Source organism: Nerophis lumbriciformis, linkage group LG39, assembly GCF_033978685.3.
Source record: "Nerophis lumbriciformis linkage group LG39, RoL_Nlum_v2.1, whole genome shotgun sequence".
NCBI lineage: Eukaryota > Metazoa > Chordata > Actinopteri > Syngnathiformes > Syngnathidae > Nerophis > Nerophis lumbriciformis.
The window spans coordinates 21,241,653-21,259,789 of NC_084586.2; the positions used below are offsets into that span (position 1 = coordinate 21,241,653).

General features: G+C 36.3%; 1 protein-coding gene across 1 annotated transcript in view; it reads left to right on the forward strand.

Annotated features, from left to right (window-relative positions):
• Positions 1-1,364: 1,364 nt before the first annotated feature.
• The window catches only part of sardh (sarcosine dehydrogenase), a 149,750-nt gene continuing 132,977 nt past the window's right edge, over positions 1,365-18,137 (forward strand). Inside the window, exons 1-3 of the mRNA XM_061931931.2 lie at positions 1,365-1,479; positions 14,353-14,557; positions 17,389-17,525. Of these exons, the coding sequence (XP_061787915.1) occupies positions 14,358-14,557; positions 17,389-17,525 (337 nt within the window). The 5' untranslated portion in view covers positions 1,365-1,479; positions 14,353-14,357. The remainder of the gene's footprint in view (positions 1,480-14,352; positions 14,558-17,388; positions 17,526-18,137) is intronic.

The following is an 18,137-nucleotide window of genomic DNA, read 5'->3' on the forward strand; positions in this document are numbered from 1 at the left end:
ATATATATATATATATATATATATATATATATATATATATATATATATATATATATATATATATACACACACACACATTTATATATACACATTTATATATATATATATATATATATATATATATATATATATATATATATATATATATATATATATATATATATATATATATATATACATACAGTATATAATTTATATTTATTTATTTTGCCGTTTTTGTTTACATGTTAAAGGTGTTTTAATGAATATACATGCATGTTTAACACATATAGATTCCTTTCTTTCATGAAGACAAGAATATAAGTTGGTGTATTACCTGATTCTGATGACTTGCATTGATTGTAATCAGACAGTAGTGATGATAACGTCCACGTTTTCAAATGGAGGAGAAAAAAAGTTCCTCCTTTCTGTCTAATACCACATGAAAGTGGTTGGTTTTTGGCATCTTATTTGTCCAGCTTCCATATTCGTTTTTATACACTTTACAAGAAATACATTGGCGGCAAACTCCGTAGCTTGCTAGCTTGTTTGCGCTGGCTTTCGGAGACTCTTGTTTTGAAAGCGCAGGCGCGATGGAGCGGCACTTTTATTGTGAAGACAGGAACTGTGCAGTCAGTCTTTAGGCTTTTGACGGGATGTACGGTTGAAATAAAAAAGGGTCTTTTTTCCTTCACACTTTTGATTGATTGATTGAAACTTTTATTAGTAGATTGCACAGTACAGTACATATTCCGTACAATTGACCACTAAATGGTAACACCCCAATAAGTTTTTCAACTTGTTTAAGTCAGGTCATGTGACCGCCTGGCTCTGTTTGATTGGTCCAACGTCACCAGTGACTGCATCTGATTGGTGGAACGGAGTGAACGTCACCAGTGACTGTATTTGTTGAAACGCAGGCACTATGAAGGTCTGTCTGACAGACCAAAACAAACAAAGCGTGCATTAACAGATCGATAAAAATTAGTAGCGAGCTGAATGTAGATAAAAGTAGCGGAGTAAAAGTAGCGTTCCTTCTCTATAAATATACTCAAGTAAAAGTAAAAGTATGTTGCATTAAAACTACTCTTAGAAGTACAATTTATCCCAAAAGTTACTCAAGTAGATGTAACGGAGTAAATGTAGCGCGTTACTACCCACCTCTGGTCTAAGGATGAAATATAAATAATTATGTTTTTTTTTTTTAAACTTGAGAACTGCTTTTTTTTTTTTTTTTTTTTACATTTATTTGACTAAATGTGATGTTGAAAAAAAATGCAAACAAAAAGCAAACATGAATAATGTTAAATAAATAGTTGTAATTGTGGTTATCTGAGTGAGAGTAATAAACATACTAGGGGGCGTGGTCACTCGCTCGGTTTAACCCTCCTCTCTCTCTCTTTCTCTCGCTCTCTTGTCAACGTGTTGAAGATTAGCGGCCAGCGTCTCTCTTCTTTCCCGGCAAACAAGTTGAAAGTTCTCGGAAGCAACAAACCAACCGTAAGTGCGACTGAAAAGACAGCAGGAAGCATGTTTGTTTGTCTTTAAACGTGTCATGGCCGCTGGCTGCAGGTGTGTGTGACTGACAGCTGGCTAGCTAGCTAGCTCACATGTCTTTTGTCTGCTTCTCAAACACTTTTCCCTTTCAAAAGTCCACTTTGAAAACATCCACGTCGCCTCAAAACGGAGCCGAACAAGAACTAAAGAGTGCATCTTGTCGTGGCTCCTCCGAGTGCTGCTGTAATGATCAGCAAACTGCATTAAAGTGGCTTTAAACAGCCGAACGCTTAGTAAATGATTGCAGTTCTGTTTGGCAAAGTGCACGGAGGTCAGAGTTCACCTTTTCTTCAAACCTGCTGACTCAGGTGCAAAGTTACCTGCAAATATACACACTATAGATATTCTACAGTAGTTACCTGCAAATATCCACACTATAGATTAAGGCTGCAGCTAACGATTATTTTTCTATCGATTAATCTATAGATTATTTTTTCGATTAATCGGTTAATCTATAGATTATTTTTTTCGATTAATCTATAGATTATTTTTCCTTTTACCGATTATTTTTTTTAATTTAAAATGAAGATGAAAAAATAAATGTTGCCCAGTTTTTTCAAAAGGCATGACTTTTAGTTACAAAAAAAAAAAAAGTATGGCCACTCAGTCAACATTGACAACAACATGACAAAATATTCTGTAACAATGTAAACATTTAAAACTTTTAACATTTAACACAATTAAAAGTAGCTTATTTGCTTTTTAATGTGCAAATATGAAAGTAAACATCCAGTGCAAATCTTAATATTCTGCAGTAGTATAAGCATTTCAAAAGTAAAAGTATTGCTTATTTTGCTTTAAAATGTGCAAAAATAAAGATAAACATCCAATACAAAAAAGTGCAAAAGGAAATATTCTGTAACAGTGTAAACATTTCAACAAAAGTAAAAGTATTGCTTATTTTGCTTAATAACACAACAATGATAGTATGATTAAAGTGGTTTGTACATAGTATATGTAACTGTTAATGTTGTAAAAGGTATTTGCACAACTAGTTAACGTTAGCGTTAAAGAGGAGCGCGTCTTTGTAAACACTGAACAGGCACGCCAAACGCGCCTCTCAGAGCGAAACAGTGTTTTAGTTTATGAATTTACAACGCAGATACAAATGACACATTCATGTTTTTGTGTAATGATGACAACGTATACGCACGCGGACGATTGACTAGTTGATGGTGATGGCAAGAACGCTGTCGGGTGTTTTCTTTTCAAATGTTCCTTCATAGCCGTTGTGCTGCTATGATAGGCCATTTCCGCTCGACACAGTGTGCATACAACAACTGTCAAGTGTTTTGCTTTTTTCGCTGTGCTTATCCCACACTTGAAGGGGTGTACCAATGCTGAATATGGCTTCTGGATTTCACTCAAAAGACCAGACCGTAGTTACTTTTTCCTTTTATTTTCCTTTAGTTTGCAACAGTTTTTCCAACCAAGAAACAGCTTCTTTTTTCTTCTTTAGTCTTTTTAGCAGTCTTTAGCAGTGTTAGTAGACTTTAGTTTCTTTAGCTGTCATTAGCTGTCTTTAGTAGCATTTATTAGCCTTTAGCTTCTTTAATAGGTGAAAAACCTTTAAGGACAAAACACCACAAGATTAACATGCTGTAAAAAATCAATCAATTATCAATACCATAATTTACAATTATTAATTAGGCTATCAAACTCTTAACCATTAAACAAGTGCAAGAAAATGGACACATCTTTTCCCTTTAAGTTAAAACAGATTTTAAATAAATTGTCTCAACATAAATGCACCAAGATACATATAAAATACATTTAAACCCAGAAACACAATAGATAAATGCAGCAGAAAACCCAATATGCAAATACATAAATACCTAGATAGATATTCTACAGTAGTTACCTGCAAATATCCACACTATAGATATTCTACAGTAGTTACCTGCAAATATCTACAGTATAGATATTCTACAGCAGTTACCTGCAAATATCTACACTATAGATATTCTACTGCAGTTACCTGCAAATATCTACAGTATAGATATTCTACTGCAGTTACCTGCAAATATCTACAGTATATAATAGTTACCTGCAAATATCTACAGTGTAGATATTCTACAGTAGTTACCTGCAAATATCTACACTATAGATTTTCTACAGCAGTTACCTGCAAATATCTACACTATAGATATTCTACAGTAGTTACCTGCAAATATCTACAGTATAGATATTCTACAGTAGTTACCTGCAAATATGTACACTATAGATATTCTACTGCAGTTACCTGCAAATATCTACACTATAGATATTCTACAGTAGTTACCTGCAAATATCCACACTATAGATATTCTACAGTAGTTACCTGCAAATATCTACAGTATAGATATTCTACAGCAGTTACCTGCAAATATCTACACTATAGATATTCTACTGCAGTTACCTGCAAATATCTACAGTATAGATATTCTACTGCAGTTACCTGCAAATATCTACAGTATATAATAGTTACCTGCAAATATCTACAGTGTAGATATTCTACAGTAGTTACCTGCAAATATCTACACTATAGATTTTCTACAGCAGTTACCTGCAAATATCTACACTATAGATATTCTACAGTAGTTACCTGCAAATATCTACAGTATAGATATTCTACAGTAGTTACCTGCAAATATGTACACTATAGATATTCTACTGCAGTTACCTGCAAATATCTACACTATAGATATTCTACAGTAGTTACCTGCAAATATCTACACTATAGATATTCTACAGTAGTTACCTGCAAATATCTACAGTATTGAATAGTTACCTGCAAATATCTACACTATAGATATTCTACAGTAGTTACCTGCAAATATGTACAGTATAGATATTCTACAGTAGTTACCTGCAAATATCTACACTATAGATATTCTACAGTAGTTACCTGCAAATATCTACACTATAGATATTCTACAGTAGTTACCTGCAAATATCTACAGTATAGAATAGTTACCTGCAAATATCTACAGTATAGATATTCTACAGTAGTTACCTGCAAATATCTACACTATAGATATTCTACTGCAATTACCTGCAAATATCTACACTATAGATATTCTACAGTAGTTACCTGCAAATATCTACACTATAGATATTCTACTGCAGTTACCTGCAAATATCTACACTATACATATTCTACAGTAGTTACCTGCAAATATCTACAGTATAGATATTCTACAGTAGTTACCTGCAAATATCTACAGTATAGATATTCTACAGTAGTTACCTGCAAATATCTACAGTATAGATATTCTACAGTAGTTACCTGCAAATATCTACACTATAGATATTCTACAGTAGTTACCTGCAAATATCCACACTATAGATATTCTACAGTAGTTACCTGCAAATATCTACACTATAGATATTCTACTGCAGTTACCTGCAAATATCTACACTATAGATATTCTACAGTAGTTACCTGCAAATATCTACACTATAGATATTCTACAGTAGTTACCTGCAAATATCTACAGTATAGAATAGTTACCTGCAAATATCTACAGTATAGATATTCTACAGTAGTTACCTGCAAATATCTACACTATAGATATTCTACAGCAGTTACCTGCAAATATCTACAGTATAGATATTCTACAGTAGTTACCTGCAAATATCCACACTATAGATATTCTACAGCGGTTACCTGCAAATATCCACACTATAGATATTCTACAGTAGTTACCTGCAAATATCCACACTGTAGATATTCTACAGTAGTTACCTGCAAATATCTACAGTATAGAATAGTTACCTGCAAATATCTACAGTATAGATATTCTACAGCAGTTACCTGCAAATATCTACACTATAGATATTCTACAGTAGTTACCTGCAAATATCTATAGTATAGAATAGTTACCTGCAAATATCTACACTATAGATATTCTACAGTAGTTACCTGCAAATATCTACACTATAGATATTCTACAGTAGTTACCTGCAAATATCTACGCTATAGATATTCTACAGTAGTTACCTGCAAATATCTACAGTATAGATATTCTACAGCAGTTACCTGCAAATATCTACAGTATAGATATTCTACTGCAGTTACCTGCAAATATCTACAGTATAGATATTATACAGTAGTTACCTGCAAATATCTACACTATAGATTTTCTACAGCAGTTACCTGCAAATATCTACACTATAGATATTCTACAGTAGTTACCTGCAAATATCTACACTATAGATATTCTACTGCAGTTACCTGCAAATATCTACAGTATATAATAGTTACCTGCAAATATCTACAGTATAGATATTCTACAGTAGTTACCTGCAAATATCCACACTATAGATATTCTACAGTAGTTACCTGCAAATATCTACAGTATAGATATTCTACAGTAGTTACCTGCAAATATCTACACTATAGATATTCTACAGTAGTTACCTGCAAATATCCACACTATAGATATTCTACTGCAATTACCTGCAAATATCTACACTATAGATATTCTACTGCAGTTACCTGCAAATATCCACACTATAGATATTCTACAGTAGTTACCTGCAAATATCTACACTATAGATATTCTACAGTAGTTACCTGCAAATATCCACACTATAGATATTCTACAGTAGTTACCTGCAAATATCTACAGTATATAATAGTTACCTGCAAATATCTACACTATAGATATTCTACAGTAGTTACCTGCAAATATCCACACTATAGATATTCTACAGTAGTTACCTGCAAATATCTACACTATAGATATTCTACAGTAGTTACCTGCAAATATCCACACTATAGATATTCTACAGTAGTTACCTGCAAATATCCACACTATAGATATTCTATAGTAGTTACCTGCAAATATCCACACTATAGATATTCTACAATAGTTACCTGCAAATATCTACACTATAGATATTCTACAGCAGTTACCTGCAAATATCTACACTATAGATATTCTACAGTAGTTACCTGCAAATATCTACAGTATAGATATTCTACAGTAGTTACCTGCAAATATCTACAGTATAGAATAGTTACCTGCAAATATCTACACTATAGATATTCTACAGTAGTTACCTGCAAATATCTACAGTATAGATATTCTACAGTAGTTACCTGCAAATATCTACACTATAGATATTCTACAGTAGTTACCTGCAAATATCTACACTATAGATATTCTACAGTAGTTACCTGCAAATATCTACAGTATAGAATAGTTACCTGCAAATATCTACACTATAGATTTTCTACAGTAGTTACCTGCAAATATCTACACTATAGATTTTCTACAGTAGTTACCTGCAAATATCTACACTATAGATATTCTACAGTAGTTACCTGCAAATATATACACTATAGATATTCTACAGTAGTTACCTGCAAATATCTACAGTATAGAATAGTTACCTGCAAATATCTACACTATAGATTTTCTACAGTAGTTACCTGCAAATATCTACACTATAGATTTTCTACAGTAGTTACCTGCAAATATCTACACTATAGATATTCTACAGTAGTTATCTGCAAATATCTACACTATAGATATTCTACAGTAGTTACCTGCAAATATCTACAGTATAGAATAGTTACCTGCAAATATCTACACTATAGATTTTCTACAGTAGTTACCTGCAAATATCTACACTATAGATTTTCTACAGTAGTTACCTGCAAATATCTACGCTATAGATATTCTACTGTAGTTACCTGCAAATATCTACAGTATAGATATTCTACAGCAGTTACCTGCAAATATCTACAGTATAGATATTCTACTGCAGTTACCTGCAAATATCTACAGTATAGAATAGTTACCTGCAAATATCTACAGTATAGATATTATACAGTAGTTACCTGCAAATATCTACACTATAGATTTTCTACAGCAGTTACCTGCTAATATCTACACTATAGATATTCTACAGTAGTTACCTGCAAATATCTACAGTATAGATATTCTACAGTAGTTACCTGCAAATATCTACACTATAGATATTCTACAGCAGTTACCTGCAAATATCTACACTATAGATATTCTACAGTAGTTACCTGCAAATATCTACACTATCGATATTCTACTGCAGTTACCTGCAAATGGAGATATTTAAAGCAGACTTGTTTTTTCCCGAAAAGGACAAGCGGTAGGAAAATGGATGGATGGATTATCATGCTAACATTAGCATGATAATATTGAAAATGTTCACATACTTCTAGGATGGTGCCAAGTATCAAATGCCATGTTTTTTAGGTTTAAGCGAATAACATTTGCGAAAATGCTAGCATAAAACGTTAGCATGTTTACATATGAAACGTTATCATACTTCTAGGATGGTGCCAGGTATCAAATGCCATGTTTTTTTTAGGTTTAAGCGAATAACATTTGTGAAAATGCTAGCATAAAACGTTAGCATGTTTACATATGAAACGTTATCATACTTCTAGGATGGTGCCAGGTATCAAATGCCATTATTTTTAGGTTTAAACGAATACAATTTGTAAAATTGCTAGCATGAAACGTGAACATGCTAACGTAAACATTCTAACGTTAGCATGCTTACATATGACAAGATATCATACTTCTAAGATGGTGCCAAGTATCAAATGCCATGAATTTTAGGTTTAAGCGAATAACATTTGCGAAAATGCTAGCATAAAATGTTAGCATGATAACGTTAGCATGTTTACATATGAAACGTTATCATACTTCTAGGATGGTGCCAAGTATCAAATGCCATGGTTTTTAGGTTTAAACGAATACAATTTGTAAAATTGCTAGCATGAAACATTAACATGCTAACGTTAACATGCTAACGTAACCATTCTAACATTAGCATGCTTACATATGACAAGATATCATACTTTTAAGATGGTGCCAAATATCAAATGCCATGATTTTTAGGTTTAAGCGAATAACATTTGCGAAAACGCTAGCATAAAACGTTAGCATGCTTACATATGAAAAGCTATCATACTTCTAAGATTGTGCCAAGTATCAAATGCCATGATTTTTAGGTTTAAACAAAAATTCGAGCATAAATCGTTAGCATGATAACATTAGCATGTTAACGTTAGCATGTTTACATATGAAACGTTATCATACTTCTAGGATGGTGCCAGGTATCAAATGCCATGATTTTTAGGTTTAAGCGAATAACATTTGCGAAAATGCTAGCATAAAACGTTAGCATGTTTACATATGAAACGTTATCATACTTCTAGGATGGTGCCAGGTATCAAATGCCATGATTTTTTTAGGTTTAAACGAATACAATTTGTAAAATTGCTAGCATGAAACGTGAACATGCTAACGTAATTATTCTAACGTTAGCATGCTTACATATGACAAGATATCATACTTCTAAGATGGTGCCAAGTATCAAATGCCATGAATTTTAGGTTTAAGCGAATAACATTTGCGAAAATGCTAGCATAAAATGTTAGCATGATAACGTTAGCATGTTTACATATGAAACGTTATCATACTTCTAGGATGGTGCCAGGTATCAAATGCCATGATTTTCAGGTTTAAACGAATACAATTTGTAAAATTGCTAGCATGAAACGTGAACATGCTAACGTAAACATTCTAACGTTAGCATGCTTACATATGACAAGATATCATAGTTCTAAGATGGTGCCAAGTATCAAATGCCATGAATTTTAGGTTTAAGCGAATAACATTTGCGAAAATGCTAGCATAAAATGTTAGCATGATAACGTTAGCATGTTTACATATGAAACGTTATCATACTTCTAGGATGGTGCCAAGTATCAAATGCCATGGTTTTTAGGTTTAAACAAATACAATTTGTAAAATTGCTAGCATGAAACATTAACATGCTAACGTTAACATGCTAACGTAAACATTCTAACATTAGCATGCTTACATATGACAAGATATCATACTTTTAAGATGGTGCCAAATATCAAATGCCATGATTTTTAGGTTTAAACGAATAACATTTGCGAAAATGCTAGCATAAAACGTTAGCATGTTTACATATGAAACGTTATCATACTTCTAGGATGGTGCCAGGTATCAAATGCCATGATTTTTAGGTTTAAACGAATACAATTTGTAAAATTGCTAGCATGAAACGTGAACATTCTAATGTAAACATTCTAACGTTAGCATGCTTACATATGACAAGATATCATACTTCTAAGATGGTGCCAAGTATCAAATGCCATGAATTTTAGGTTTAAGCGAATAACATTTGCGAAAATGCTAGCATAAAATGTTAGCATGATAACGTTAGCATGTTTACATATGAAACGTTATCATACTTCTAGGATGGTGCCAAGTATCAAATGCCATGGTTTTTAGGTTTAAACGAATACAATTTGTAAAATTGCTAGCATGAAACATTAACATGCTAACGTTAACATGCTAACGTAAACATTCTAACATTAGCATGCTTACATATGACAAGATATCATACTTTTAAGATGGTGCCAAATATCAAATGCCATGATTTTTAGGTTTAAACGAATAACATTTGCGAAAATGCTAGCATAAAACGTTAGCATGTTTACATATGAAACGTTATCATACTTCTAGGATGGTGCCAGGTATCAAATGCCATGATTTTTAGGTTTAAACGAATACAATTTGTAAAATTGCTAGCATGAAACGTGAACATGCTAACGTAAACATTCTAACGTTAGCATGCTTACATATGACAAGATATCATACTTCTAAGATGGTGCCAAGTATCAAATGCCATGAATTTTAGGTTTAAGCGAATAACATTTGCGAAAATGCTAGCATAAAATGTTAGCATGATAACGTTAGCATGTTTACATATGAAACGTTATCATACTTCTAGGATGGTGCCAAGTATCAAATGCCACGGTTTTTAGGTTTAAACGAATACAATTTGTAAAATTGATAGCATGAAACATTAACATGCTAACGTTAACATGCTAACGTAAACATTCTAACATTAGCATGCTTACATATGACAAGATATCATACTTTTAAGATGGTGCCAAATATCAAATGCCATGATTTTTAGGTTTAAGCGAATAACATTTGCGAAAATGCTAGCATAAAACGTTAGCATGCTTACATATGAAAAGTTATCATACTTCTAAGATTGTGCCAAGTATCAAATGCCATGATTTTTAGGTTTAAACAAAAATTCGAGCATAAATCGTTAGCATGATAACATTAGCATGTTAACGTTAGCATGTTTACATATGAAACGTTATCATACTTCTTGGATGGTGTCAAATATCTAAAGTAGGGCTGTCAAATGATTTATTTGAATTTTGAATTTTTTAAAATCGGATTTAAATTTTGGAATTTGGATGATTTAAAATGGACCACAGGTGATTACCCGCTTACATGATTACAATTATCTTAGGAAAAGACCCCGATATTTGTACACAAAATGCAATTTTATTGTCAGAATGTCATCCAGGATTGTTTTTTAAATTTGTAAAAATGTTAGCATGCTAATGTTGGCATGATGACATTGAAAATGTTAGCATACTTTTAAGATAGTGCCAAGTATTAAAGGCCGTGGTGTTTAGGTTTAAACGAATACAATTGGTAAAAAAAAATCTAGCATAAAATGTAAGCATGCTAAGGTAAAAATTCTAACGTTAGCATGTTAAGGTAAAAATTCTACTGTTAGCATGCTTATATATAAGTTTTAATACTTCTACGATATTCGCCAATTTTATTGTCAGAACGTCATTCAGAAAAGTTTTTTTTTAAATTTGTAAAAATGCGAGCATTAAATGTTAGCATACTAATATTAACATGATAACCTAGAAAAAGTAAGCATACTTTTTAAAATGGTGGCAAGTATCAACGACCATGATTTTTAGTTTTTAAACAAATACAATTTGCATAAATGCTTGCGTAAATCGTTAGCTTGCTAACGTTAGCATGATAACATGGAAGAAAGTGGCAAACTTTTAGGTTTAAACGAATACAATTTGCAAAAACTGATAGCATAAAATGTTAGCATGCTAATATAAGCATGAATACAAAGAAAGGAGTTAGCATACTTCTAAGGTATCAAAATCCATGATTTTTTTGATTCAAATGAATACAATTAGCTAAAATACTAGCATGCTAAAATTTTATGCTAGCATTTTTGCAAATGTTATTTGTTTGAACCTAAAAATGAAATTATTAATACAAGATATTATATTATAAGCAGATGTTCAGCACTAATATATTTACAATCAAAAGGTTTGTGTGTGTTGATAAATGTTCATTGTTCGATAGTAAAATGTTATTTTTTAATATAACGTTTGAAGTAAATGGCTTATGTTGCGCCCTACAAAGTGGTTATACTGTAAGTAATATACATATTACACACCAGCTGTGTGGTTATAACATTCGTCTTACTTGTACTTTTCACTACCAAATTTGGAGGTGTTGAAGTTGCCATGTGAAATCGCTAATGCTAATAATAGCCTATCTATGGCAGATCCAACGTAAATTAGCTCCAAGCTAGCGCTAGCATTGCCTGTCTGCGTCTGCTTGACTGATTGTTAACGCGAGCCGGTGTTAAGTCTGCAACCGGAAGTATCCAAAATATGGCACCGTTTAATTTTATTGATACCTGCTAGCGTCGTCGGAATATGGTACTTTGAAAGCATTTTGTTATGAAGGTGTCTGTTACTACATTATTACTATTATTATTATTCTGTTACTACGTTATACATTTACTTGCAGTGTGTATATTGTACATGTTGTTATGAAGGTGCCTGTTACGACATTATATATATACTTGTGTATATTGTACATATTACATATTGTTATGAAGGTGTCTGTTACTACATTATTATTATTATTATTCTGTTACTATGTTATACATTTACTTGCAGTGTGTATATTGTACATGTTGTTATGAAGGTGTCTGTTACTACATTATATATATACTTGCAGTGTGTATATTGTACATGTTGTTATGAAGGTGTCTGTTACTACATTATATATATACTTGCAGTGTGTATTTTGTACATATTACATATTGTTATGAAGGTGTCTGTTACTACATTTTATATATATACTTGCAGTGCGTATATTGTACATATTACATATTGTTATGAAGGTGTGTGTTACTACATTATATATATATATATATATATATATATATATATATATATATATATATATATATATATATATATATATACTTGCAGTGTGTATATTGTACATATTACATATTGTTATGAAGGTGTCTGTTAGTACATTATATATATACTTGCAGTGTGTATATTGTACATGTTACATATTGTTATGAAGGTGTCTGTTACTACATTATTATTACCATTATTATTATGTTACTACGTTATACATTTACTTGCAGTGTGTATATTGTACATGTTGTTATGAAGGTGTCTGTTACTACATTATATATATACTTGCAGTGTGTATATTGTACATGTTGTTATGAAGGTGTCTGTTACTACATTATATATATATACTTGCAGTGTGTATTTTGGACATATTACATATTGTTATGAAGGTGTCTGTTACTACATTTTATATATATACTTGCTGTGCGTATATTGTACATATTACATATTGTTATGAAGGTGTGTGTTACTACATTATATATATATACATATATATATACTTGCAGTGTGTATATTGTACATATTACATATTGTTATGAAGGTGTCTGTTAGTACATTATATATATACTTGCAGTGTGTATATTGTACATGTTACATATTGTTATGAAGGTGTCTGTTACTACATTATTATTACCATTATTATTATGTTACTATGTTATACATTTACTTGCAGTGTGTATATTGTACATGTTGTTATGAAGGTGTCTGTTACTACATTATATATATACTTGCAGTGTGTATATTGTACATGTTGTTATGAAGGTGTCTGTTACTACATTTTATATATATACTTGCAGTGTGTATTTTGTACATATTACATATTGTTATGAAGGTGTCTGTTACTACATTTTATATATATACTTGCAGTGCGTATATTGTACATATTACATATTGTTATGAAGGTGTGTGTTACTACATTATATATATACTTGCAGTGTGTATATTGTACATGTTACATATTGTTATGAAGGTGTCTGTTACTACATTATTATTACCATTATTATTATGTTACTACGTTATACATTTACTTGCAGTGTGTATATTGTACATGTTGTTATGAAGGTGTCTGTTACTTCATTATATATATATACTTGCAGTGTGTATATTGTACATGTTACATATTGTTTTGAAGGTGTCTGTTACTACATTATATATATACTTGCAGTGTGTATATTGTACATATTACATATTGTTATGAAGGTGTCTGTTACTACATTATATATATATACTTGCATTGTGTATATTGTACATATGACATATTGTTATGAAAGTGTCTATTACTACATCATATATATACTTGCAGTGTGTATATTGTACATATTACATATTATTATGAAGGTGTCTGTTACTACATTATATATATACTTACAGTGTGTATATTGTACATATTACATATTGTTATGAAGGTGTCTGTTACTACATGATATATATAGTTACAGTGTGTATATTGTTATGAAGGTGTCTGTGACTACATGATATATATATATATATATATATAGTTACAGTGTGTATATTGTTATGAAGGTGTCTGTGACTACATGATATATATATATATATATATATATATATATATAGTTACAGTGTGTATATTGTTATGAAGGTGTCTGTCACTAAAAGTTTCCTTTCAAATGTTGCCATAAGGTGTAAAATGGCTAACGTTATGCTTTGATGTATGCTAAGTTAGCATACAGAGTTAGCATTTGACACTCAAACATGTTCTTTTGCATCCTTCCAAGGGGCCATGGCCTTCCTCGGGCGTGCGGTTGAGCGCCTGGCGTCAGCAGCAGCAGTGTCAGCACGCCGCCCGCTCGCCGCCAGGCCGTGGCGTTTGAGTTGTGTGAGCTACAGCTCTGAGCTGAGCAGTGAGAAGAGCGTCCCTTACGAGAAGACACTGAAGCAGGACCCTGGCAGTGTGTCGGGGCCCACTAGACCCTTACCCAGGTAGGTGGGCATCATCCCCAGTCCTCCACTAGACCCTTACCCAGGTAGATGGGCATCATCCCCAGTCCTCCACTAGACCCTTACCCAGGTAGGTGGGCATCATCCCCAGTCCTCCACTAGACCCTTACCCAGGTAGGTGGGCATCATCCCCAGTCCTCCACTAGACCCTTACCCAGGTTGGTGGCCATCATCCCCAGTCCTCCACTAGACCCTTACCCAGGTTGGTGGCCATCATCCCCAGTCCTCCACTAGACCCTTACCCAGGTAGGTGGGCATCATCCCCAGTCCTCCACTAGACCCTTACCCAGGTTGGTGGCCATCATCCCCAGTCCTCCACTAGACCCTTACCCAGGTTGGTGGGCATCATCCCCAGTCCTCCACTTGACCCTTACCCAGGTAGGTGGGCATCATCCCCAGTCCTCCACTAGACCCTTACCCAGGTTGGTGGCCATCATCCCCAGTCCTCCACTAGACCCTTACCCAGGTAGGTGGGCATCATCCCCAGTCCTCCACTAGACCCTTACCCAGGTAGATGGGCATCATCCCCAGTCCTCCACTAGACCCTTACCCAGGTAGGTGGGCATCATCCCCAGTCCTCCACTAGACCCTTACCCAGGTAGGTGGGCATCATCCCCAGTCCTCCACTAGACCCTTACCCAGGTTGGTGGCCATCATCCCCAGTCCTCCACTAGACCCTTACCCAGGTTGGTGGCCATCATCCCCAGTCCTCCACTAGACCCTTACCCAGGTAGGTGGGCATCATCCCCAGTCCTCCACTAGACCCTTACCCAGGTTGGTGGCCATCATCCCCAGTCCTCCACTAGACCCTTACCCAGGTTGGTGGGCATCATCCCCAGTCCTCCACTTGACCCTTACCCAGGTAGGTGGGCATCATCCCCAGTCCTCCACTAGACCCTTACCCAGGTTGGTGGCCATCATCCCCAGTCCTCCACTAGACCCTTACCCAGGTAGGTGGGCATCATCCCCAGTCCTCCACTAGACCCTTACCCAGGTTGGTGGCCATCATCCCCAGTCCTCCACTAGACCCTTACCCAGGTTGGTGGGCATCATCCCCAGTCCTCCACTAGACCCTTACCCAGGTAGGTGGGCATCATCCCCAGTCCTCCACTAGACCCTTACCCAGGTTGGTGGCCATCATCCTCAGTCCTCCACTAGACCCTTACCCAGGTTGGTGGCCATCATCCCAAGTCCTCCACTAGACCCTTACCCAGGTAGGTGGGCATCATCCCCAGTCCTCCACTAGACCCTTACCCAGGTAGGTGGGCATCATCCCCAGTCCTCCACTAGACCCTTACCCAGGTAGGTGGGCATCATCCCCAGTCCTCCACTAGACCCTTACCCAGGTTGGTGGGCATCATCCCCAGTCCTCCACTAGACCCTTACCCAGGTAGGTGGGCATCATCCCCAGTCCTCCACTAGACCCTTACCCAGGTAGGTGGGCATCATCCCCAGTCCTCCACTAGACCCTTACCCAGGTAGGTGGGCATCATCCCCAGTCCTCCACTAGACCCTTACCCAGGTTGGTGGCCATCATCCCCAGTCCTCCACTAGACCCTTACCCAGGTAGGTGGGCATCATCCCCAGTCCTCCACTAGACCCTTACCCAGGTAGGTTGCCATCATCCCCAGTCCTCCACTAGACCCTTACCCAGGTAGGTGGGCATCATCCCCAGTCCTCCACTAGACCCATACCCAGGTAGGTGGGCATCATCCCCAGTCCTCCACTAGACCCTTACCCAGGTAGGTGGGCATCATCCCCAGTCCTCCACTAGACCCTTACCCAGGTAGGTGGGCATCATCCCCAGTCCTCCTCTAGACCCTTACCCAGGTAGGTGGGCATCATCCCCAGTCCTCCACTAGACCCTTACCCAGGTTGGTGGCCATCATCCCCAGTCCTCCACTAGACCCTTACCCAGGTAGGTGGGCATCATCCCCAGTCCTCCACTAGACCCTTACCCAGGTTGGTGGCCATCATCCCCAGTCCTCCACTAGACCCTTACCCAGGTAGGTGGGCATCATCCCCAGTCCTCCACTAGACCCTTACCCAGGTTGGTGGCCATCATCCCCAGTCCTCCACTAGACCCTTACCCAGGTTGGTGGCCATCATCCCCAGTCCTCCACTAGACCCTTACCCAGGTAGGTGGGCATCATCCCCAGTCCTCCACTAGACCCTTACCCAGGTTGGTGGCCATCATCCTCAGTCCTCCACTAGACCCTTACCCAGGTTGGTGGCCATCATCCCAAGTCCTCCACTAGACCCTTACCCAGGTAGGTGGGCATCATCCCCAGTCCTCCACTAGACCCTTACCCAGGTAGGTGGGCATCATCCCCAGTCCTCCACTAGACCCTTACCCAGGTAGGTGGGCATCATCCCCAGTCCTCCACTAGACCCTTACCCAGGTTGGTGGGCATCATCCCCAGTCCTCCACTAGACCCTTACCCAGGTAGGTGGGCATCATCCCCAGTCCTCCACTAGACCCTTACCCAGGTAGGTGGGCATCATCCCCAGTCCTCCACTAGACCCTTACCCAGGTAGGTGGGCATCATCCCCAGTCCTCCACTAGACCCTTACCCAGGTTGGTGGCCATCATCCCCAGTCCTCCACTAGACCCTTACCCAGGTAGGTGGAGATCATCCCCAGTCCTCCACTAGACCCTTACCCAGGTAGGTTGCCATCATCCCCAGTCGTCCACTAGACCCTTACCCAGGTAGGTGGGCATCATCCCCAGTCCTCCACTAGACCCATACCCAGGTAGGTGGGCATCATCGCCAGTCCTCCTGAACCCTGCTGACGACTAGTGTGACCCCCAGGAGTGCCCACGTGGTGGTGATTGGAGGAGGCAGCCTGGGCTGTCAGACCCTCTACCACCTCGCCAAGATGGGCCTGACCAACGTGGTCCTGCTGGAGAGAGACCGCCTGACTGCAGGGACCACCTGGCACACTGCAGGTACTGCATGCTAATTGTATTTGTTTAAAGCTAAAACTCGTAGCACATCTTAGAGTATGTTTGCTTATCCTATGGAAGCATGCTAATGTAAACATGCTAATGCATTATGCTAGATAATGGTATTTGTTTAAAGCTAAAACTCATAGCACATCTTAGCGTATGTTAGCTTATCCTATGGAAGCATGCTAATGTAAACATGCTAATGCTTCATGCTGGCAAATTGTATTTGTTTAACCCTTTGATGCATAACATATGCACACCCCTTTTAATGCACAACATGGGTCAAAAATGACCCGCATCAATGTCCCATGTTATTTCATGCTGCCTGAGTGTTTCTTTGCTGTATCTTTTGAAATCAATGTATTTTATAATTTAATAAATCAAGTATTCTTTAAAAATCTTGTTTTTGATTACCACAAATCATTATTTATATTTTTCCTACCATACCTTATGAACAAAAGTATTTTTTGTAATACTACATCAAGTTTACACACATGGGTCAAAAATGACCCATTATCCAAGTGCGATTTAAAAATGGATGAAGGCATATTACAATAATATTTTACTTCAAATACTTATTTTAGATGTGATTCGGGCCAAACAATCATACAT